Source organism: Eucalyptus grandis, chromosome 10, assembly GCF_016545825.1.
Source record: "Eucalyptus grandis isolate ANBG69807.140 chromosome 10, ASM1654582v1, whole genome shotgun sequence".
NCBI lineage: Eukaryota > Viridiplantae > Streptophyta > Magnoliopsida > Myrtales > Myrtaceae > Eucalyptus > Eucalyptus grandis.
Genome location: NC_052621.1, coordinates 20025580 through 20051256, shown reverse-complemented (window position 1 = coordinate 20051256; position 25677 = coordinate 20025580). Strand labels below are relative to the sequence as shown.

General features: G+C 39.3%; 1 protein-coding gene across 3 annotated transcripts; it reads right to left on the bottom strand.

Moving 5' to 3' along the window:
* Nucleotides 1–18340: 18340 nt before the first annotated feature.
* LOC104422162 (THO complex subunit 4D) lies at nt 18341–24691 on the bottom strand. Of its 3 annotated transcripts, none has more exons than XM_010034412.3 (7): nt 24339–24691; nt 23368–23615; nt 22379–22522; nt 22229–22297; nt 20791–20978; nt 19218–19268; nt 18341–18826 (listed from the first exon to the last, which is right to left on the bottom strand). In XM_010034412.3, exons 2-7 carry the CDS (start codon nt 23566–23568, stop codon nt 18655–18657), a joined length of 825 nt encoding a protein of 274 aa, XP_010032714.2. In that variant the 5' UTR covers nt 23569–23615; nt 24339–24691; the 3' UTR covers nt 18341–18654. The 3 variants fall into 3 exon arrangements, with proteins under 3 accessions (XP_010032714.2, XP_010032713.2, XP_010032715.2); XM_010034411.3 differs by having other exon boundaries at nt 18341–18829; nt 24339–24688; XM_010034413.3 differs by lacking the exons at nt 23368–23615; nt 24339–24691 and adding an exon at nt 22644–23356 and having other exon boundaries at nt 18341–18829.
* Between the last annotated feature and the right edge of the window lie 986 nt (nt 24692–25677).

The window sequence follows — 25677 nt, the reverse complement described above, 5'->3', positions numbered from 1 at the left end:
ATGGCCATGGAATTTGGGTTAACTGATGACATCTGCTTAACTTGCAACATTTACTAAACAAGGTGTTCCAAAGTTTGAACTTCCCAACTATATTTTGTGTGGCTACAAAAGAAGAAGTGAAAGGATAGGTCAAGATAAGCCCTATCTTCATGCCACGCATTCAGATCGTGGATTAAGTGTCACTCATTCTAACTCAAAAACCAGACATGGAAGCTACGGGCTAGGGGGACCAAATTCTGCTTAGAACCTCTGGTTTGGCTTGAAGAAAAATCCTTTGGATTACAAGGTCAAAAGCCGGAAGTAAACTTGCTGGCTAATGGCACACCTTCTCCCTATAAATTGGTGAAAGCACGAAAATCAATTCGGACATATATATGTATATATTCTCCAAATAACTTAATATTTGAATTTTGATGAGAGCATTACCTGCAAAAAGAGCCCCACCACAACAACAGTCCTTTTCTATGGATTTTTTCTTTCTCCTTTGGAAAGTACAATCATTGTCTACGCGTGAGGATAAAATGAAAGGAGGGAGAGAGAGAAAGGGAGAGAAGCTAAGAATGCATATGGGGTGAAGCCATTTGTCACACTTCTTTATTTAGATGAAGAGAGTGTGGCTACAGATGTCCCGACTTACCAACACAATCAATTAATATCGTTTTTTTATTAAAATGGAAAGGGTGAGCAATTTTTTCCACCCTTTATTTTAGTCAAGGAGAAAGTTAATGAGCCTGCTAGGATTAGAGGAAAAGGTATTGTCCTGAGGATCATGTCAAAGATCAGCCACCCCATGCGCAAGAATGCCAAAAAAGTAACATATTCTTCACACCACTTTTCTTAAGCATAAATCACCGACACACCAGTTACAATATAATCGACCATGTGCACTTTATTACCTTTAAAAACTATCAACTAAGATGCGTTGCACTTTCTAGCATTTTAAACCTTTAAAGTTGAACGACTGTCCATTCAATTTCATATATATTATAAATGTTTTGTGACCATAGGAATATTAGGAGATTCGAGAATCACCATCATCACCTTCTTCTATAAATGAAGAAAAAACCAAGAAAAAGGTCACGGGTATAATTTTTATTCCAATATGGACAAAGGTATCTGGCGCGATAATTATAAACCTGCCAAACAAAGGACACCGGCCTCGAGGGCATCATTATCTCTCATTTCTTTTCACGGAAAAGAAAGAGTTTAAATATTCTACTAAATTGATGACTGGATTTTCCCTTTTTTGGGCGGACGAGCTCTTTATCTCCCATTGCAAATGAACCACTAGCTAGGCGACGCTTCACTATACTCCCCCATCATCTAAGAGAGGAAAAGAGAAAGGTTAGCAATGTACCGTTCTTATTCAAATATGAGTACTTGCAAATAGATAATATATATAAGTTTCCCTATTGAATTATTAGTATTCTGCAATTATATCAGCACTAGGGTAGCTACTTTTTTAAAGGATGACGTGCATGACCAGTAGTCTAAAAAAATGGGGACTATGGTAAGGGTTTGCTCGTTATTATGTGAAGTGGAATTATGAGTGGCATACATTGAATCATGAACATTCATCGAAGATGAAATGTGTAGAATGTAGAGGACACACGAGGCCCACCGAAAACAAGAAGAGAAGGAAATGGAAAAAGGGTGCAAGGCTTTCGTGCAGAATCTCTGAAACTTGTATCCACGCTCGTCGCTTTGATGACTTTCACTTTTCTGAAATGTGGAGCCTGTTGATTTGATGTGGAGTTGGAGCATCTCTTGTACTTTCTTTTTTTTTTTTTTTGGTAAAGGTAATTAAATTAAAAGAGGGGAAGCTTACAAAAGATCGGAACCATAACCCACACTCTGACCAGTGGCGGCAAAGTGAGGGGGATCCGATGTAAAAGAGCACAAGGCTACACGATAAGCGACGAAACTCCTAAGGAAGAAAGAAGACAAACGGAGACAACCTCCGAACCTCCTGCACTCTACCTAAAGGCAAAGAACGGAATTACAACCAGATACAGAAAACAAGAAGGATCAACAGGAGACCGAGGAGAAGACCGCCGGATCAAAGCCCCATCCTCTCTGAAGCCGCTTGTTACTCGGAGTAGGATCGACATTCTTGAAGGTACTAACCTTGTCCTTAACCACCTTAATTAGGTGGTTTTTGAGCACCGGAACGACAAGGGATTCACCTCTGAAGATGATTGCATTCCTCTTCTTCCAAATGAGATGACAAAGGGCCCCGAAGGAGAGCCGGACAATTCTATGATAGAAATCATTTCCAGTTAGGAACTTTCGAGCCCAAGAGAGTACCTCACTCCAGCATTGATTTCTCCAAGGAAGGTTGCATCTGGCGGCCCAAAAGAAGGCCAGAGAAGTCGAGATGCGACATCCGAAGAAGAGATGGTCTCTAGAATCAGGGACTTCGCTGCAGAATGCACATACACTGAAGTTTATGCGCCCATAGGATAGAAGCATACTCTGCGTGGGAAGTCGATTCTTCACGATAAGCCAGAGGATGAATTGGTACCGAGGAACAATGGCATTGTCCCAAATCAGAGGAGCCCAGTTAATCGGAGTTTTCTTACTCCTAATAACATTCCAAGCAGATCCAACCGAGAAGATGCCCGATGGATGACCGCACCATATAAATCTATCATTACTTAAAGACAAGTTCGGGAGGGATATACCCCATCTCAAGTAAGAACTCCTTAAAGGACTGGCCTAACGGCGAAAATAAATCAGCAACCACCGCATTATCGGGAATATGAAGAGCGGTTCTGAACGATGGAGGCACAAATGAATCAAGAGGGCCACACGACAACCAATAGTCATGCCAAAAGGACACAGAGAAACCATTACCAACCTTCCATCTAAAGGAGCTTCGAAAGTTGCCTCTAAGCTGGAGAATTTTCTTCCAAGACCAGGAGCATGCTCTGGGTTGAGGTGCATTCCAGTTCCTCTTGGATAAGAAGATGGAGTGGATCCAACGGCACCACAGAGATTCCTTGTCGGAGAAAAGGATCCAAATAAATTTTACCATTGAAGCTTTGTTGCATTCCCTTAGGTTTCGGATCCCCAAACCACCTTCAGTTTTTGGAAGACAAACGTCTTCCCACGCAACCTTAGCGCCTCCCCGACCCAAGGCCGTACCTTTCCATAAGAACTGTCTCGTAATACGTTCAATGTTAGTTACCACAGAGGAAGGAAGAGTGAAAACACTCGACCAAAAGGATTGAATGGCATGAAGCACTGAATGGATGAGCTGTAATCTACCCGCGAACGATAGAAACCGATGCGCCCACGATTGAATCCTAGCAGTAATGCGATTCGTCAAATCAATGCAATCAGCCTTATTCAGTCTAGAGGAAATGATAGGGACTCCCAAGTACCGGACAGGGAGTTTACCTTCCTGTAAACCAAATGCCCAGAGAATTCTATTCCGAATGCCCAGAGAATTCTATTCCGAATGGATTGGTCACCTCCAGAAATAAAGATCTCACTCTTACTCTTATTCGGGTAGAGTCCGCTCCATGAGGAAAAGATGTCGAGGCCTCTCTTTAGAGTGGACACCGAGAACCAGTCCGCTTGACAGAACAGAAAGACGTCGTCGGCGAAGAATAAGTGAGTCAATCGGACCGGTTTACACCTCCAGAAGTATTTAAAGTCCTGGCTGGCCGTGCGGGATATCAACACTCCGGAGAATACTTCCATAACTAAAGTAAACAAATAAGGAGACATGGGATCTCCCTGTCTGAGACCACGTCCTCCGCGAAATCTCTTGTACTTTCTTTTATCTCTTCAATGGTGTGCATTCCCCCATTTCCAACCCATCCTTATCTCCTGCTACAGACACTACCATATGCCCGCAATGCTTCCTCAGTATTCGAAGATGCATGGGACTAGATTGCTTATAATGTGATAGGTTTTATCAGCGGGTGTTCTTGTAAATTTTAAATTGACAAAAATGAGATGACAATTTTGCACGTCATGACTCGTGAGAAAAGTTTAAAGAGGCGAATATATTATAATTTTACTTTTATCATGACGCATCAATTTACATTTTAAATAGTTGGTTGAGTTATCCAATACTTGATTTGACAGTTGAAAATCACACATTCGATTCTTCAATATATCATCGGTCTCATGAAATATTGATTAGTCCTTGAATGACGGGTCCGGTGCTTACACGTATTATCCGCCTTAGGCCTCCACTAGCATCTTGGTGGGACAAGATTGACTGGGCGCCTGGTCGCAGATTTCTAAGCAACACCTTGGCCCTTAATTTGAACATGCTCTTACGCGTAAACATAATTTATTAACGATGGACACCCATTTGTTTTGTCAAAAGAACAATTCATAAACATCGTTTTCCAAATGTGAACTAGGGACAAGTGGAAGAGGGCCATTTTTATATCCTTTTCACGAAAATGTCACAAGACGCATAGAGGTCTCGACATACCTGTCCTCACCTTATCTAGTGTCTGCAATGATGGGGAAAACATTGGCTCAAAGAGCAACCTGGATCAATCTTGTTTTAACAAATGTCTGCTAGTTTGTCGTTTCGATTTAGTTGTTGGGAAACCTAGAAAATTCAAATCCTTCATTTGCGTTACAGCAAGTGCAGAATTAATTGCTGAAACTTTCTATAGCATCATCATCAACATTGGAAGATAGAAAAAGGGTAAGGGACTACCATAAGAAGTCGACAATTCTCTCTCTCTCTCTCTCTCTCTCTCTCGCTCGCTCGCTCAACTCAATCGTCTAACGGTGGCGTCTTTCCGCTCTAACCTTCTGAGGATTTCCTCTCCCCACGACGTTGAAATCATTGTCAGTCAATCGAGAAATTACTCAGAAATTTTCTGGCTTTTGGAATATAGAAAACTCAGAAATTGGTTATTGGTGTTAATTGTATGTAGTAATATAATTTAAAGTGCCGTAGTTTATATGTAGTCGTCGTAACTCGTTTCGACTCATAATTAGTAATTTATCTCTGAATATTAAGTTGATTATAGAGTTCGTGGCCTAAAAATGTTGATACTTAGTGATCCACAAATGTTATTGCAAAATACCACAAATTGTTATAAGCTGCGATGCCTCTACTTGGTAGACTAATTATGTTTGGGAAAAAAAAAGAATCATGTTTTAGAAGAAACTTGGTGATTGTTTAGTTGAATGGACGTAATAGTGAGTAATTCTTTTATTCAATGAGGTTAGATATTAAAAATGTGCAAATTGAGTGGTTACTTAATAAAAAGAGAGAGTAGCGGGTAATTCTACTTTGTATATAGTTTGAGGCAGGGTAATAGTGGAATATCTTTAAAGTTAGACAATAGGAGGTTTCGGCTTGATATAAAGACTAGATTTCAAGCACATTCTATGCGTATGCTAGATTAGATTTAAAACTCTTAATTTATAAGACAGTTGTAAATTAAGTATTATTAAAGCTTCCCCGACTCTCATGGGCAGTTATGTTCTGCAAAGGGAGAAGTGGGTAGTTTTTTGACTTCCTATTATTCGATATTGGTTATTAAGGAAGTTTAAAAGTGAAAGCTCGTTTTTGACATAAATACACACATCTATATACACATACGGACACATATAAATATGTATGAATACAAATGTATATGTTTTCTATCAAGAAAAATCACCAAAAAGTCATAAACTTATTACACTTGTGCCATTCAATACTAAACTTTTTGAAAATTGGTCAATGTAATCCTTTCGGCTAATTTTAATCAGAAAATGCTAATAAGACAGTCCACTCAGTGTTGATTGTCCTATATAGCATGGTCGGCGCATGGTCGGCGCTCATGTGGACAATTTTTTTTAAAATTTTTCTGAGTTTTTTTTCTTTTTTTGCCAATAAAGAAATAAAGAAAAGAAAAAATCAATTTAAAAAAAAAATTGTCCACATTGGTATTGAGAATACTACGTAAGATGGTTAATATCTATATCGGTGATTTCTAATCAAATTTGATTGGATTGATTATATTGATAAATTGTTAAAAGGTTTAGAACTCAATTAGTCAAATTAAAAAAAAAGATTAAATTGATATAAATGGATAGTATAAACATAATAAGTTTTCGACTTTCTCATTTTCCATCCCTTTATTCTCTTTCCTCCTCCATCTTTTTTTCTTTCAAAATATACATTGACATAGTTTGCCCTGCTTCCGAGGTGAAGTAGTTTGTTAGTGGGATAGAAAGAAGTGATAAAAAATTCCACCTACATTTCCAGCTGTGGTGTCTTTCCAGTGATGGGGGACAAGGGATTTAATTATAAATATTGTTATCACACGAAACAATTCGATTATAAAATCAAATTTAAATACACCTGTCAATTATTTAATGATGAAACATGTTTAACATTTTTTTCTATGCATCTATTAGACCTAATAATAACCCTATAGACAAACATAACAAAGGGAGTAAGTCTCCCATAATCATGAGTAAATGTCAGTCTAATCATACTCAAGTTCGAGCTTTACAAACTGAAAATTGAGACAACCTTATATAGCTTTCCCAGTATAAACAGGTGACTATTGATTAGGCTTCTTAGCCAAGAATATTCGAGTTCGATTTCATTCTCCAACTTTGCTACTTCTAAAAGCAATTTTTGTTTCCATGCCTTCGGTTCGCCCATGTACGTTTATCTATACCATTACTCCATATGAATAAGGATCCTATGAAATTTATGACCGAATGCATCAGTGGTTAGTATTTTCGGAGATGCCAATGAGGACACCGTTCATCCATCTTATAAATATCGAGTTCATATAATTCATGTTTAGCTTATTTCTATCAACTTACTTTCTCCATCCCCAGTCAGTGTTTCCATTCCACATCTCATTCATCCATGCTAATAAAGATGGTTATAAAATTTATAGCTAATATATTAAAATTCAAAAATTAACCAATCATTTCTAAACATGTTGTACAGCTTCCAATTCAGTCATAAATTTTCAAATTTTACTAATTCATTCCTAAAACTTTATGTGAAATTCCAATATAATTCTTCCTGTTAATTATTATTGGAAATTAGCAGTTCAATTATCAATAAACATCCTATATTACATATCACCACATCAGCGTTCTAATAAAAATTAACCGAAAGGGTTACGTTGAAATTTCACGTACAGATTAAAAACCTTAATTTGCATTAGAAAGTTTAAAATTGAATCAATATCCATATAATAAGTTTACTAGCAAGATAGAGAATCGCCGTCCTGTTGCCTCATCTAAGGAAGAACTGGATCAAGAGAATTAACAAAAGTGACGGATTTACGTAATTGCAGTCAGTGACGTAACCTTGACGTCACGCACGGCGTCATGCGCACTACGAGAGCTTTTTCCAAGAGAGGGGTTAAGCATGAGGTGGCAGCTTCGACCGTGCGATTTGGGGGGGCGGATTTGCAATGATGGAAAAGATCAAGTCCTGAAAAAGAAAACTGCCGAAATGCCAAACCATCTCTTTCCCACCTTTTCCTGCAAAAAGGGTTCGTCGTGCGAAGTTCGAGAAATTTCGGATTCTTCCGACCATTTTGAAAGTTGTTCACCAGTACCCTCGAACCATTTGTCAAACAGCCTTAAAGCTTTCTTTTTTAAGTATTATTTCGTATAGAATATTATTCGACCAGAAAAAATTATATTATTCGAAACCCTCATTAAAGAAATCCAAATCATTGTAATGCAAAAAAAATGGAGGGGCCGCCGCAACTAGTACCATACACGTGGTATAAAAATATTAACGTACATATTGAATCACCACTCAGTCAAATAATTACCACAAAATTAATCTGTGAGTATGACCATTTTGTCGAGTAATTAAGTATCATTCGTTCACTCGATTTCTTCACACAACTTTTGATATTAGCCTACAGCAAAGGCACAAGCTTCTGTCTTTCTTTTATTTCATTGATGTACTGAGATTTTCAAATATGGAAGTTTTAAGAGATGACTTATTACTTTCTTTTTGTCATTATATCAATAATTTTTTAATAAGTCATTTGTTGATAATTCAAATTCCTTTTATCTACCAATAATAAATGTGGAAAATTTGTTGGTTTTTGCTCACTTTACTAATAAGTGTCTCCGGCGTCCCACGCTACAAGATGTTATAACGTTGTTGGGCTTTATGATTTGGGCCAATGCCCCAAGTTCAAGGAAGGGACCAACAAAAGGGTTTCCTCAGCGGGAGTAGGCGGACAATTTATCTCATATTGTATCGAAATAAGAATATAACACATACATATGATGAACTAAAAAATGACATGGTTATGTTTAATAGACATGCCGAACTGTCTCGACATGAACACAACGTGCATAATATACAACACAACTTGGCTAATATGTGCTTGTGTTCATGAATTTTTTTTGAAATTATGACTATGGGATAAATTAATGAGAATAATCTATGCTTGGCTATACACCTCATAGATTAGATTCCTATAAATAAAATGTTACAAGATTTTTGGCCATGTGGAATTTAGTAATTAAATTCTTAAAGGAAGAATAGAAAAAGGGGAAATTTTGATTTTATTTAGGTTTGGGCCTTAGGCCCAAGAGTGGACCTTTAATGGGCCAAGTTGGCCAGCCCATTGAAGCCCACAAGTAGGGCTGCCGTCAACCATGAAAGGGGGAGGAGTGCCGGCCCAAATGCCCCAAGCCCAAGCCCAAAAGCCAATGCATGTATCATGACAAGTGGCAAAAGGGAGATGGCATGCATTGGCCATTGGGGAGGCAAGCTAATGATGAGAATTTGGGGAAATAAAAGGAAGAGGAGAGAGAGAGGGTGGCCGGTTGGCTATTCGACCAAGTGAGAGAGAGAACCGTGAGAGAGAGAGAGAGAGAGAGAGAGAGAGAGAGAGAGAGGCCGAGAGGAAGGAGCTCGCAGTCCGTTTGTCTGTCGCCGCCCGTTGCCGCTCATTCGCCGCCGTGTGCTCGTCGCTAGTTCGGTCTAGAGGCAAGTTGGGAATCCGCTTTCTACTCTTGCATGAATGTCTTGCATGTGTGGTCGGAATCTAGGATGTTTGGAGGCAAGGAAGTGAAGCTAATGCGGTTTGTTCTTGAGTTTGCATGCTGTTTTCGTGAGATCCGCCTGACCCAGAATCTTGTGAGCGCTTGCATGCATGTTTTGAGTTCGATTTTGACTTTGATCTCTTCATAAAAGTTGTAGCCAACATCTTAAACTATAACATACTAGAATTTGGTACAAAATGATGGAGATTTGGGGGGTCAAACTCTCATCCTACAGAGACACCAGATTCTGGAACGATTTCACTGACCTTTCGGTGGATTTGTGGTTGCATGTTGATTTTTACTAAGAATCTATTTTCGACTTCTTCATGAAACTTGTAGAGAACATCTTGAAGTTTAACATAATCAAATTTGAAGCAAAATTAACAAGTGTAGCCTAGTTAATCAACTTACTCTTGAAAACCGTAGATCTGGAGACACGGTACAGGTTACCCGAGACTTCATGGACCCGTATGATGACTATACTCTGGAAGTTTGACTTAGATCTCTCATGAAAGTTGTAGGGGACCTCTTGAAGTAAAACATATCCAAATTTCAGAGGAAACTAAGAATAATAGGTAGGTGAAAACTCAGTATTTCGGAGAAACATGCACTGGACGTTTCGGTGTTAGATCCAGAAGCTTCGTGTGACTGTATAAAATAATATAAAAATAATTTGGCTTAGAAGTCTTCATGAAAAATATACTTTAGTGTCTTGGCTATAATCTGGTAAAATTTCATAATTTTCGGAGGTCGTTTGGATATTTTAATCAAATTATTTCGGAAACTATGCATTCTGTTTTTATCCGAAATTACATGCTGTATTTGTGTGAATTATAATTTTGTGTGGAATTCGATTGGCCTTGTATTTTTCATGAAATTATTACCCTATTGTATTTTCTATCACTAGCCTTAATTTCATGATTTTTGAGAATCATATGGATATTTAATTTAAATATTTTCGAAAATGGTACAAGCTGGGATTTAAATAAATTTCAAAAAAAGGCATGATAAATGGACTATTTTAAATTGTATGAATTTCATGAATTTTATCTTTATGGATGATTGTACCTTGCTGCATGTATGATGATGACTGATGATGCATGTATAGATCAAAGTATGAAAGTGATTTTGTTTGCCATTACATCATGTGACATGTTAAGTTGAGACCTAAATTGGTAAACATGATCAATGATAAATGAGGAATCTGTTTGTGGCAGATGATAATGCCCTGAGAGTATCAGGATGCCCGGGATGGGGGGTGCCGGATGCTTGGAATGTACAGAGATACATGGCCGGATGGCCCTGGGAGTATTAGGATGCCCGGAATGGTTGGGTGCCGGAAGCCTCGGAGGTCTTTGCCCGAGAGGATGCCTCGTGATGCTAGTTGGGATGCGAGATACCCGGAATGTGGGGGTGCCGGATGCCCGGTGGTCTTAAATGGCTGAATGCCGGAGGTTTTTCTCGCGATGCCAGGATGGGGTGCGAGTGTATAGTATGGGATGAAACTGATGATCCCGAGAAAGAGTGATGTGGTGATCGAATTAAAAGTTAAAGCAGAAATTGAATCATGCATATATGACATGACATGATGATGATCACCTATGGCATGATAATATGCATATATGACATGATATGATGATGATATGCATATATGACACGATATGATGATGATATGCATATATGACACGATATGATGATGATATGCATATATGACATGATATGATGATGATCACCTATGGCATGATGACATGTATATAAGATATGATAATGATATGCATATATGACATGATATGATGATGATATGCATATATGACATGATATGATGATGATCACCTATGGCATGATGACATGTATATAAGATATGATAATGATATGCATATATGACATGATATGATGATGATCACCTATGGCATGATGACATGTATATAAGATATGATGATGATATGCATAAATGATATGATATGATGGTGATCACTCATGGCCTGATGATATGTATGTGTTATGATTGTGATGAAGATCTATGATGGTATATGCATGACTTCGAGGTAAGTATGCTTGGATGCATGATTGACATGTATGATGTTGTGATTGTATTGCATGTTGCAATGAGTGGTTATTGGATTCATTTACCTGCTGAGTGGTTGTACTCATCCCTTTGGGGACCAACATTTCAGATTAGCAGGATGCCGTTCCCTGCTATCACGCAGGGTGTATTTTACGGCCTACCTTCCGATATAGAGGTCGAGTGTGTGGAGATCGACTGTCCCACCATTCCTGGATTGACTTTTATCCGAGTGCATTATTTAGTTATGTATGATGTGGGCCTGGCTGGGGGTCCTATTGTCTAGGAGTTCATATCCGTCCATGTTTGTCGAGACGGAGCGATGCGTGGGATGTTGCCGCCGCCACCGCCTGATGCACCGGGATGGGTGTGAGGGCCCGTGCGTGACAAGTAGGAGCTGAAACTTTTTGGGATGGTTAGCCGACACTAGTGATGAGGGATCTTGCACGTTAGTCGTAGTGGGTCGAGTGTTTCTTTTTGGGTTATGGCCAAGTGTGGCTTCATGTCCTAGCCTTTCTTTTGATGTACAGACCCAAGGAAACTCATCTTGAAAATATGTAAATAAAGTGTCGTGGCTTTGTCTTTTCTCATGATGATTAGTGGTGTGCAATTGTATCATGGTTGTTGGAGGGAGAGATGGAGATATTGTATTTTGCTTCCGCTAATGAGTCGCGCAGTGACCACCTTAAAAAAAAAAAGAAGGTCTATGAACTTCGATGCTTCTTCTTAAAGATGTAGTTAGTGTTCCATTAGGTGTAACGTTAGGTGCCTGTGGCGACCCTAGGTGGTTCGGGGTGTCACATCGCCCCTTTGTTACATCTAATGGAACACTAACTACATCTTGTAGAAGAAGCATCGAAGTTCATAGATTTTTTTTTTTTTGAAAGCGTTCCCAGCGCGACTCATTAGCGGAAGCAAAATACAATATCTCCATCTCTCCCTCCAACAACCATGATACAATTGCACACCACTAATCATCATGAGAAAAGACAAAGCCACGACACTTTATTTACATATTTTCAAGATGAGTTTCCTTGGGTCTGTACATCAAAAGAAAGGCCAGGACATGAAGCCACACTTGGCCATAACCCAAAAAGAAACACTCGACCCACTACGACTAACGTGCAAGATCCCCCATCACTAGTGTCGGCTAACCATCCCAAAAAGTTTCAGCTCCTACTTGTCACGCACGGACCCTCACACCCATTCCGGTGCATGAGCCGGTGGCGGCGGCAACATCCCACGCATCGCTCCGTCTCGACGAACATGGACGGATATGAACTCCTAGACAACAGGGGCCCCAGCCAGGCCCACATCATACATAACTAAATAGTGCACTCAGATGAAAGTCAATCTAGGAATGGTGGGACAGTCAATCTCCACACACTCGACCTCTACATCGGAAGGTAGGCCGTAAAATACACCCCGCGTGACAATAGGGAGCGGCATCCTGTTAATCTGAAATGTTGGTCCCCGAATGGATGAGTACAACCACTCAGTAGGTAAAGGAATCCAATAACCACTCATTGCAACATGCAATACAATCACAACATCATACATGTCAATCATGCATCCAAGCATATTTACCTCGAAGCCATGCATATACCATCATACATCTTCATCATAATCATAACACATACATATCATCAGGCCATGAGTGATCATCATCATATCATATCATTTATGCATATCATCATCATATCTTATATACATGTCATCATGCCATAAGTGATCATCATCATATCATGACATATATGCATATCATCATCATATCATGTCATATATGCATATCATTATCATATCTTATATACATGTCATCATGCCATAGGTGATCATCATCATATCATGTCATATATGCATATCATCATCATATCGTGTCATATATGCATATCACCATCATATTATGTCATATATGCATATCATCATCATATCATGTCATATATGCATATCACCATCATATTATGTCATATATGCATATCATCATCATATCATGTCATATATGCATATTATCATGCCATAGGTGATCATCATCATGTCATGTCATATATGCATGATTCAATTTCTGCTTTAACTTTCAATTCGATCACCACATCACTCTTTCTCGGGATCATCAGTTTCATCCCATACTATACACTCGCACCCCATCCTGGCATCGTGAGAAAAACCTCCGGCATCCAGCCATTTAAGGCCACCGAGCATCCGGTACCCTCACATTCCAGGCATATCGCATCCCAACTGGCATCACGAGGCATCCCCTCGAGCAAATACCTCCGAGGCTTCTGGCACCCAACCATTCCGGGCATCCTGATACTCCCAAGGCCATCCGGCCATGTATCTCTATACATTCTGGGCATCCGGCACCCCCCATCCCGGGCATCTTGATACTCTCAGGGCATTATCATCCGCCACAAATAGATTCCTCATTTATCATTGATCATGTTTACCAATTTAGGTCTCAACTTAACATGTCACATGATGTAATGGCAAACAAAATCACTTTCATACTTTGATCTATACATGCATCATCAGTCATCATCATACATGCAACAAGGTACAATCATCCATAAAGATAAAATTCATGGAATTCATACAATTTAAAATAGTCCATTTATCATGCCTTTTTTTGAAATTTATTTAAATCCCAGCTTGTACCATTTTCAAAAATATTTAAATTAAATATCCATATGATTCTCAAAAATCATGAAATTAAGGCTAGTGATAGACAAGACAATAGGGTAATAATTTCATGAAAAACACAAGGCCAATTGAATTCCACACAAAATTATAATTCACACAAATACAGCATGTAATTTCGGATAAAAACAGAATGCACAGTTTCCGAAATAATTTGATTAAAATATCCAAACGACCTCCGAAAATTATGAAATTTTACCAGGTTATAGCCAAGACACTAAATTATATTTTTCATGAAGACTTATAAGCCAAATTATTTTTATATTATTTTCTACAGTCACACGAAGCTTCTGGATCTAACACCGAAACGTCCAGTGCATGTTTCTCTGAAATACTGAGTTTTCACCTACCTATTCTTCTTAGTTTCCTCTGAAATTTGGATATGTTTTACTTTAAGAGGTCCCCTACAACTTTCATGAAGAGATATAAGTCAAAATTCCAGATTATAGTCATCATACGGGTCCATGAAGTCTCGGGTAACCTGTACCGCGTCTCCAGATCTACGGTTTTCAAGAGTAAGTTGATTTACTAGGCTAAACTTGTTCATTTTGCTTCAAATTTGATTATGTTAAACTTCAAGATGTTCTCTACAAGTTTCATGAAGAATTAGAAAAGATATTCTTAGTAAAAATCAACATGCAACCACAAATCCACCGAAAGGTCAGTGAAATCGTTCCAGAATCTGGTGTCTCCGTAGGATGAGAGTTTGACCCCTCAAATCTCCATCATTTTGTACCAAATTTTAGTATGTTATAGTTTAAGATTTTTTCTACAACTTTTATGAAGAGATCAAAGTCAAAATCGAACTCAAAACATGCATGCAAGCTCTCACAAGATTCTGGGTCAGGCGGATCTCACGAAAACAGCATGCAAACTCAAGAACAAACCACATTAGCTTCACTTCCTTGCCTCCAAACATCCTAGATTCCGACCACACATGCAAGACATTCATGCAAGAGTAGAAAACAGATTCCCAACTTGCCTCTAGACCGAACTAGCGACGAGCACACGGTGGCGAATGAGCGGCAACGGGCGGCGACAGACAGACGGACTGCGAGCTCCTTCCTCTCGGCCTCACTCTCTCGGCCTCTCTCTCTCTCTCTCTCTCTCTCTCTCTCTCGCACGGTTCTCTCTCTCACTTGGTCGAATAGCAAACCGGCCACCCTCTCTCTCTCCTCTTCCTTTTATTTCCCCAAATTCTCATCATTAGCTTGCCTCCCCAATGGCCAATGCATGCCATCTCCCTTTTGCCACTTGTCATGATACATGCATGGGCTTTTGGGCTTGGGCTTGGGGCATTTGGGCCGGCACTCCTCCCCCTTTCATGGTCGACGACAACCCTACTTGTGGGCTTCAATGGGCCGGCCAACTTGGCCCATTAAAGGTCCACTCTTGGGCCTAAGGCCCAAACCTAAATAAAATCAAATTTTCCCTTTTTTTCTATTCTTCCTTTAAGAATTTAATTACTAAATTCCACATGGCCAAAAATCTTGTAACATTTTATTTATAGGAATCTAATCTATGAGGTGTATAGCCAAGCATAGATTATTCTCATTAATTTATCCCATAGTCCTAATTTCAAAAAAAAAAATTCATGAACACAAGCACATATCACTTAGCCTTAAGAAAACTAATGGCTAAAGCATAAACCATAGGTAATTTCATTACCTAATTATGGGCTTTATTCTACATTTTAGTTTTTAATATGAGTGTTATTTAGATAGGTTTTCTAATATGAAAAAAATGTTTAGATACGAGGATTAAATGTTTTAAAACTTGTCTAATTGCGCATTGTTCAAGACATGATACATTAATACATTAATTTAATTGTTCTTGTCCAAACAAGTTATGCGATTCAACCTGCATAAGGTACAATTTTTCAACGTCATAAAACTTGTCTAATCGTGCATTGTTGAAGACATGAAACATTAATACATTAATTTAACCGTTCTTGTCCAAACAAGTCATGTGACTCAACCTGCATAAGGTGCAATTTTTCAACGTCATAAACGGGTGTGGCATGAACCCGTTTCTACCATTACTTAACGTGTTTAATTACAAGTCATGCAAATGGGTCGTGTTTGAAGAAAAAAAATGGGTCGTGTTACGAATTTGTCAGCCTTTAGTTGGAGTGCCCAAGCTCCAAAATGGGTAAATTAGTTACTCTACTTTAGAATCTATTTTAGAGACAGTAATTCTCAAACCTTGGAATATGAAACCTATCCTACAAAGTATTAAAACTATCTTAAAACTTGAAATCCATCAGTTGCTCAGGTTCCAAGGTACCATGCTTTAAAAAAAAAAAAACTTCTTAGTATATAAAAGTCATAATTTGTAATTTTTGATGCATTTGGCAATCAATATAAAGACAGGTGACCCACCGGTAGACAGTTGTGATAGTTCAGAGCTTGCTCCTCATCGTCAAGATCACTAATTCGAATCTCCAAGTGCTAGCGTCTTAAGTGAGGGGGCTATGGTAGTGGGGTCATGTGCTAGTCTCCCCCGAGGTATAGGGGCCCGGCCTTTTGATGCTGTCCGAGCACGGAAGGCCCATGGTGAAGTCCTCGATTACCACAAAAAAAAAAAAAAAAACATAAAGACAAGTGGATTCTTAATAAAGTACAAGTTCATGTCTTAACAGGTACATAATCATAAGATATAATAACAACGCAAGTAAAATACTAAAAACAAATATGTTTCTTCTCCTCATTTCACGCATTCAAACATGAAAAACTTGTGATGAAAAGAGTAAATCATAAATAAGTTACTACATAACGATTTATTTAATATTGGAATAATGAGGTAACAAATAGCTGTATTTTCGTCCGTTTATACAATCAAATACCTGAAACTTTCTTTTTCTAAAAATTCAATCAAGCACCTCAACCTTTTCAAATTTGGCTCAATATGAAGTATTTGAAAAATAACTTGTCGTATCATGTAACTTCGCTAATGTGATTGGCTTTCTTGGCCAAAACTAAGCCCAGTTATTGATGTTGCTCGTTTACTAGTAAAAACACCATATTTTCTCTAATTAGGTGTTGGATGATGAGGAGATTGAGGGAGTGCTAACTAGACAATCTTCGCAATTCAATATGTCTCTACCGACATGATGTCATTTCGAGAGGTCACATTAAACGCTAATTGGACAATTAACATCTATTTATCACCTTTCGTATCCAATTAGGCACTCCACTCGCTATTTTAACATGTCACATATTGACCCACATTTGAAAAATTGAGATATATGATTGAACATAAAAAGGTTTGGGTATTCATTTATGAAAAGGGTAAAAGTTCACATACTTGTGATGTCACCCCGTATCGTTCCACAAAGTATCCTGTTCAGACATAGGATATACGGTACAAGATGGGTATAACATGGAACACCCTATGCTCGGTGCTCTTGAAATTTTGGAAAGTAAAACTTATCTTGTCGCTTCTAATATCCATCCTGAAGCCTACTAACCGTGCCAGCTCTATTGGTTTCACGGGTTCTCTTGCCCAGTACTTGATACCCAGCCCTTGTTTAAGATTTCATTATTTTCTTCCCCATCTTCCTATTCTACGGAAATGGGGCAATTTCAATTGAAGCTCCAATTGTACGGACCCATTTCTTGTTTTCGTGCTTCGTTCCAACTGGAGGAGCTCATTGGGTTCCAATCATACCAGGACTCTATCTGAATAGCAGAAAGAAAGAACGTCAAAGACGGCTTCTGTGGAGAACTTTAGTAGCAAGTACATTAAACCAAGCACCAGAAAACCAGGAAAAACTTTGTGAGCCGTTTCGTGGCTATCGATCTCCGCTGCATTTAATGTTCGAACTTGGCTGTTACCACAGCGCACGCATGAGCAACCAAGGAGATCTGCAGCTGTAGCTTCTCAACATAAAAACCAAGCATAGTCAGATTAGCCGGTCATTCTACTTTTTCGCAGAACGTTTAGCGAACATATGATATTGGACAGGGTCACGTTTAACGAACGTTTAACCATCTGTTAGGATAAATGGTGTGGTGTAACCTTGATTAGTGATCGACGAACGAAAAATTACAAAGGGTTCCATAAACGTAGGATGCACGCATGAATCAACCGAGCAATATGAGCAGAACATCCTTCGCAATAGAAAGAGCGAGAGACAGACAGACAGAGAGAAGGAAGCAAATTGAACCATGCAATGGACCACATTCTGGCGGCCACGAACTCGAACATTCTAAGTCAGCAAAGGCTGCTTATCTTTTTTTCTTGGTTAAACAGAAGCGAAAGTTACATCACTCTCAAAGTCAAGTGGAAAGAGACAAATATACCATCGACCACAAGCAGGGCACAAGAAGGGGGGGAGGGGCATGGCGGCAATGGGCAGATGGGAGCAGGGGTTGCATTTGCCACAAATGCCTTCATATCAGCACCATGGCCCGGGGCAGCACCGGTTGTCCAGCGGACGCGTGATTGGCTCCCTTGTCGCGTCTTTTCTCAATCCATGGACGGTGAGTTCATCCACCCCATCAATGGCACAGCGGATTTTTCGCTCAGCAGGTCAGAGAAACTATTAAATGAAGCAAACATTACCCCTGTCCTAATGTTATAATAACATCATATCATACGGTCAATGTCATCGCCACCATATCCTGATATCCGACGATTTAATAATAACAAGCACGCACATTGTGAGAAAAAGACAAACGATTTCAACCAAAGACTGAACTCCAAAAGATCCAAATCACGAATCCAAACTTACATATAAACAAGCCTGAGCTCCAGCACACTACGCAAATCCAGCCCAACCCGCTGTTCCATCCAGAAAACTAGCAACTACATTTTACAACTAAAAACAGAAAAACGGCAACTACTATTAGCTCCGATTTCATCAGTTTGCCAAGCGGATCTCAAGAAGTGTTCATGGCTTCTGAATGATAATTGTCCAACTCTTTGTCCAGTTGATCGGCAGATTTCTCAACAGGTGGTCTGTTTCCAAGGCCACGACCACGGCCACGGCCTCGTCCACGTCCACGTCCACGGCCACGGCCACGGCTGTTCCCAAAACCTCCACGATAGCCTCTGCTGCACAAGTTCACCAAGTGTAACGTATTATTTGACTGAGCAAAGATGCTACAAAACTAAGGGTTGCACGAGATGCCTACTCAGCCCCCATAACCAATTCGAATGTGTAGAACACGGCAGCCAGCAGGCTCCATTAAGATCCTAGATTTGATTCTGAATTCCCTCGATTATTGCCTGAACTTATATCCTGAATCTAGTCATGACACCTCAAGTTTTACTTGAAGTGCAGTTCCAAGTAGTATGCTTATATATGACTAGTCATTTATATCTCCATCACCCTCAAAAGAGAAGAAACACACAAGAACACCCAATGCTAAACATCACCGCCTGCCACAACATAAGCTTCTCACAATAAAGCTCATTAACAGAGAAAGTGTGGAGAATTTACCCAGTCCCTCGATTTACAGCAGGAAGACCCCTAGCACCAACTTGCCCTGGCCTGCATCACTCTATGCATAAGTCATCCCGCCAGAGAACAGCACCCAAGACAGAATATATAATTCAACAATTTCAAAGCAGTAAAGGAATTAAACATAGTCTCTATCTATAAAATTGTAGCATCATAACCAAATTTACAATTGAATCAAAGATGATATGATGGTGAAAATGTACAAAAAACCAAGAATGCAGGGGCAAACCAGTTATCCTGATTGTCTTAAATAAAGAGTCCAGAAATGAGAATTGGATGCTAGCAGACTCAGCAAGAAGCAAAAGCTCACATGCCTTAAACCACACAAGGTAATTCCATGATGGCAGACAATGCTTGGAGATAGCTAAAGGCAAGATCAGATGATATGATTCAGATTCATACAGCTTTCTGTGGTATTTTGCAGCATGTCTACTTACCTGGAGACACAGTAAGGGCTCTTAGAACATCTAGTGGTGATCCTAGTCAAAATAGGTCTGATGGAACCTAAGTTAAAGTTTCTCTAGAAATCTCCAAACATGACTTTGTTATTGCTTTGGGAGGATAAGCTGGCAACAACAGAAACTGAGGATTGGCAGATGGAAGTTTACTGGGCTGTGAGGGACCCCAAAGAAAATACTGCCTAATTTGTTGGTAAAACTTGACTTGAAAGCTTGTGTAAGAGAAGGGAAGTTCCATCCTTCTGCTTATAGCTGTTCAGTTGATTCTACATTAATAGAGACATGTTCATAATTTTTCTTTTTGTAAACTGTCTGGAATGGGGTCTTAATTCTTTCTTTTGGCCAATGATGAGGTATGCCAGTAGCTTGATATGATAGAGCTATATTTACAGACTCATATGGCTTGTTGCAGGGCTTGGCCAAGCATTCCTTCCCAGATATAAAATTTCTTTAATACCTTAAAAAAAGGGGAAAATAGAGAGAAAAAATCTCCTATACAGGAACTAGACTAAAGAATCTTTACAATAAACCATAAAGCTAGCCAATCAAAAGTAAAGAAGCATATACAAAAAGCGGAAAAGTAGTACACAGCAAGCTAAAAATTTCAAAATGGGCCTTGTAAACAAGGTCACCTAGGCACTCATTAACCATATTTGAGTTTTAAAAAAAAAAAGGTTTTAATTTCCAGTGCACTGATTAAACATAGCAAGAGAGAGACAGTGCATTGAAAGTAACAAACTTTCCTTTCGTGTCAAAATCCTTTCACATTAAGGGCTTTCTTTATGCTTAAGTCAAAGCAAAAGGCAACTTTTTGCGCCAAAATTTAAAAAATTATCCAAATTTCTAAAAATTATAATTATATGTGAATCTCTGTGGCAAAGTCTGCACATTGCGAAGGCATTACAAGCTAAGAATCAGTCAAAGTACATGAGTCGCAAGATTTGAATTTAACAAAAAGCAAAAAGTAAAAGCCTATCCAGACAAGCCCTAAATCCATAAGCATTTTAATACAGTCAAGCTACTAGTGTGAGGTCAAATAAAAAGACATACTCTACTAAATTTTGACAAAGATGAGATAAGAATAGATCACATACGTCATAACAACTGTTCTCTTCCTCCTCCCATTAACTCCAGTCACATTAACACGAGCAGAGAGAGGAATGTCAGAATTAGCACCCACGATTTCAATCTTCATAGGTTTCCCATCTAAGAGAACATTGTTGTACCGCTTGAGAGCTGCAAATGCATCACTTCTTCTGGTGTAAACGACCTCAGCTGAGCCCTGATTCACATTAACATTTTAACAAAATCAAACACTTGTTGACAGGAAAAGATTCATCAGTAAAATGAGCCTCAGAGTCAACAAGCAGCAACAAGTTATCTTTTCTTACAGGAAAGAAAGGGGAGAGGGAAGGTAAGAAATGGATAAAGACATTTTGGGTTTTGGAAAGGGTGGCACAGATATGGACCGCAAGGTCCATTCCTTGTTCCTTACAGGAAGCAACAGACATTATTAACAACACAGTGTCAAAAGATGTAAGGCTCCAAAAACAAGACAAAAAAGTATAAGATTAGATCGGTCATGCATTAAGGTGAAGTACGCAAGACAACATCAGATTCACGTCAACCAACACATTTATATAGCTTACCTATCAGATAAGATTTTCTTATCCTGCACTAAATTCACTTAATCATTTTGTTAGCTACATCATGTTTTCACTATGCTGAAAATGCGTGACTATGTAGAACCCATAATTTGTTCTTTGACATTTAGCAACAATCTTTATCATTATTTTGTACTCAGTCATGGTCTCTCTAACAAAACTTCTTCGAATGAATAATATTTAGCATGACCAAATTTAAGCAAGCAAAGCCAGATTTATTACTCAAAGTAAATGCTGGCACAGACATTGGTAATGTGTTCCTACAAAACTCTCAAATTACAGCCTCAGGCAATGACACAGAAGTATTAAAAGTAAAAATCAAGGTGCAGAAAACGTTAATTAACATATCAATTAAGTCTCTGACAAATCTTTTTGAGAACCATCAAATTATCCGAGAAAGTGATATTACCAAAAATAGGCGAACTTTATTGCACGAATCAAGAGTGAAACAACACAGTCATGTTAAATGACAACTAACATTTGTTTTCTGCTCTGTGGATATAAATTTCATAGCCATCCCCCCTCAGGGATCAATCACCGAACAAATAAATGCCAACATTAAGAAGAAAGAGAAGTTTCTAATATGTTGGAGACAAGACTTAATACTCGCACTCATTATACACATCAAAACGAGATAATACCATCTTAATATCAGCCAAAAGAAAAACTGTTCCAAGATAACGCGAGATCTTCTTCAAGCATAATAAAGAACATCTTGTTCTTTTGTCAAATTTCAAGCAAGTCCTATGTATGGGCTTCAATTAATAAAAACAAACGAATAGCAAACTAACGCAACACACAGCTCATGGTTTCAAATCAAGAAAAATTTTGTGAAAAGTAAAGCATAGGGCATCCATGAGGTACTTACACTGGAGCGGCCATTTTTATCATAGTGCACTGCATATCGCTTCACATCTCCAATTTCAGAGAACAGTTCCTGAGGTCCATGGCCAGTATTAAGAGATTATCTAGAACCAATACCGAAGCATAAGACAAAATTGCATGGCTCGATGTATACCCTTATATCCTCATTTGTCACTCCATAGTCCAAGTTGGAAACATATAATTTTGTTCCAACCTCTATTCCTTGTATACCAGCAGCTCTTATGCTATCTTCAAACAAAGCAGTCTGCCATGGGAAGTTCCTTGTTCGGCGAGCAGACTGATGAATGCAAATGAAAAAGGAAGCGAAATGGAGCAAAGGAATGCATCAGCCAATGACCAAAGATAATTCACCTTCTTCAAGTTCATTACGAGAGAAATTCCACAAAAATAAAACTAACTCTTAATGGAGGAGAAACCATTAGACAATGCTTAAACAACCAGCAATCAAAAGCGGCAAATGAAGCCAACAGATGGATGTAGGGAATGATCGAAGTGGACCACATGATATGGATTGGCGCTATGCCACAGGTGCTCCAGTTCTGAAGTTAAGGGAAAGGAAGCTCCTTCACAAAAGCCCATAAACTGGAAGGAAACCGAATCTTGCACCGAGATTGTTGCACGCATAGCAAGAAAATCCATAACTCCCCCTTTAAACAACCGTTCGTCAAAGAGTAAATCAATTCTACACAAAAATTGATCTATGTGTTCATATTGATGACTGGGCCGACAGATAGGCGATGTCATCCTACTAAGTAGAGCTCCATTCCAAGAATACACGATAAAGCTCCCTTAGAAAAGTTGGTGAAAGCGCTATGTAGTGTGGAACCAAGACTTCAGCAAGAGTTTCGCCGCACATTCCGCAACACATAAACCTCAATATCCCACTATTAGTGTCATCAATAACACACTGGTCGAAAGCAACAGGTCGGAAGAGCACATTAATGATCTACCAAATTTGGCTGCTCCTCGTATAATACGTTCAGAGATCCTCTTGAGTTTCATTTCTAATGCGAAAGAAGAGATCTTGTTATTCATTTTCTATAGCACGAATAGATCCTCTTATATTTGAAATTATACGAGACTATCAGAATCTCAGTTAAGCATCCACAGATCCGAGCTTGCCTTGGCAATGGTGAAAGAAGAAGGCCGAGCATTGACGCCAAGAGGACCTCTCCGACCTGCAGGCATCATTCTTCCACCATTAAATGACCTGCCAGCTGGCCCAGCTCCACGACCACGACGACCTCTACCTCGACCTCTAGTTCCATTGTTTCTCCTGTTCTTAATGATATCATCAAGCGACATGTCAACTCCAGTAGCCATGTAAATAGTAGTGCGAAACCTTCCCCGAGAATACCAACTATCAAGAACTGCAAAGGAAAACCAGAAAGAATACATCAATTAAGACCCCAACATGTTAAGACGAACAAGCCCTAAAATAAAGAAACGCTATTAGCTCGAATTCACAGTCGCCTAGGAGGGACGACAGTCAAAACCATGCATCAGAAAAGCTCAAGTTGCGCAGGGTAAGCCTGCGGACAGTCTCCAACTACCGCAAACTTCAAGTCAACCGAGGTGATGGTCAAAAAGATGTATGTGCACGAGATTGCATTATTCAAGACTGCAGAAATCACAACATACAGCGATAACAACCTATCATCTTCGTTAGCCTTTCACTTATTGAGCATCATCACACAGGAAAACGAAACCTGCTGTCCACAATTAGCGGCAAGCGAAATCAAAAGCAGTCCCCCCACACATTGCACGTTCAACCAAAGCACCCCCACAAAATCACTCCACTTCCGCATCTCAGCAACAAGATCAACACCACATAACTTTCCCCAGATTCAGACACACAGCCTGTCGGTTAACGCGTCGAACCCCCGCGAGTAAACTCGCAAGCCCTAAACGAAACCTAGCACACGCTCGACATGGCATTCGTATCGAACAAACACCCTCGAAAAGCAAGAAGCCCCGAAATCCACCACAAGTTCCAGATCTCTGGTCCTCATCGACACTAAACTTCCAGAACGAGCCCAAAAAAAAAAGGACGCGCGGAACCCTAGGAACCAGACGAAACCACCAGAAAGTACCTGGAAACCGATCCGACGGTGACCGGCGGCGACCAAGGCGCTCTCTCCAGAGAAGGCGAGAGCGACGAACGGAGAAGAACAGCGAGGGAACCGACTGAAGCGGAGGTCGAATTAGGAGGTTCCAGGATCCATCGAGGGCCGGCGGGTGCGAGATATCGAGAGGGGGGAATAGAGGTAGCCGGAGGCTTAGGGTTTCTCCTTCTGCTCCGGCGGAATCGAAACGGGCGGCGACGGTGACGGCGGCGGCGGCGGAAACTCTGCGCTTTTCCTTTTTTTTTCTCTTTTTTTTTTTGTGTGGCCTCTTCTCCGGGTTTACTTCGTCTGGCTGATCGAACGCCTCTCGCTTTTTTCCGCTCTCGCGTATTTTCTCCGCTTTTTTATAGGGGGCGCGGCTCTCGCCTCCACGTTCCAGGAAGACGCGTTTTGGCTTAAGCGACGACGCGTTTCGGCGAAGTTTCGCCGTATTTCATCGGACTGAACTGAATCCGTACTATTATTATTTTTTATTGGAAAATAGGAATTTTTCGAGTCATGCTGTAGGGTCATGGTCACGTTTGATTCTCCAACTCAGGGCCTTCTGCTATAGTTACCATGAATTTATCATTCTAAGTTCTACCATTTTTTTTCAAGAGAGTTTTGATCCGTTTTGACATAATTTTCTTCGGGGTTTGGATTCGCTCATATATTACCTACCGAGAGTGTATATATAGAGTTTGAGCTCTTAAACGGAAATTTCGATCCGAGTAGGTTTTTGGTATGACCTATTCTCTTCACTAGTTCAAGCCCACTTATATGATATTGTTGAGAATATATCTTGAGCACTATTTATTATTAATGGATAGTTTGTGAGTAAATTAAAGCTAAGGAAAAGTCAAACTAGTACAAGTTACGAGGTTAACCTAGATGTCTAAATTGGTACTTTGGTGATTGCTTGTTTGCAATCATGGGATAATGGAAATTAGAATGGAGACCAACCACCCAAATTTTGACTTACATGGTAGCATAGATGATAGATTTTCTAAAAAAAAATTAAAGTTGTCAAGTTTACAATAAAGAATAATGCATCACAACGATCTATCAATGAAAATCAGATATCGGGTGCAATTCCTAAAATATAGAAATTGCTTTGGCTATACAATATTAGACTTTATTCTTGATCGATTTTTCTCCTATTAAATCTTTTATCGGGATTCTCACCTATAATTTTGACTATATTATATTTTCTTCTTATGTTGAATCAAGAAATTGTTAACTTTGAATTTATAGATATTGATCTTCTTGAGAGAAATATGCTTTGATGAGTCATATTTAATTTTGTCAAAAACATTCTCATTGCCCT

What these genes read in the sequence shown, in the direction of transcription:
- LOC104422162 (XM_010034411.3), bottom strand. Translation starts at nt 23,568, where the DNA reads ATGGCTACTGGAGTTGACATGTCGCTTGATGATATCATTAAGAACAGG. An exon ending in ATAAAAATGGCCGCTCCAGT is followed by an intron (nt 20,979 to 22,228) that starts GTAAGTACCTCA and finishes AATGTGAATCAG; the next exon opens with GGCTCAGCTGAGGTCGTTTA. An exon ending in GCTGTAAATCGAGGGACTGG is followed by an intron (nt 18,830 to 19,217) that starts GTAAATTCTCCA and finishes GAACTTGTGCAG; the next exon opens with CAGAGGCTATCGTGGAGGTT.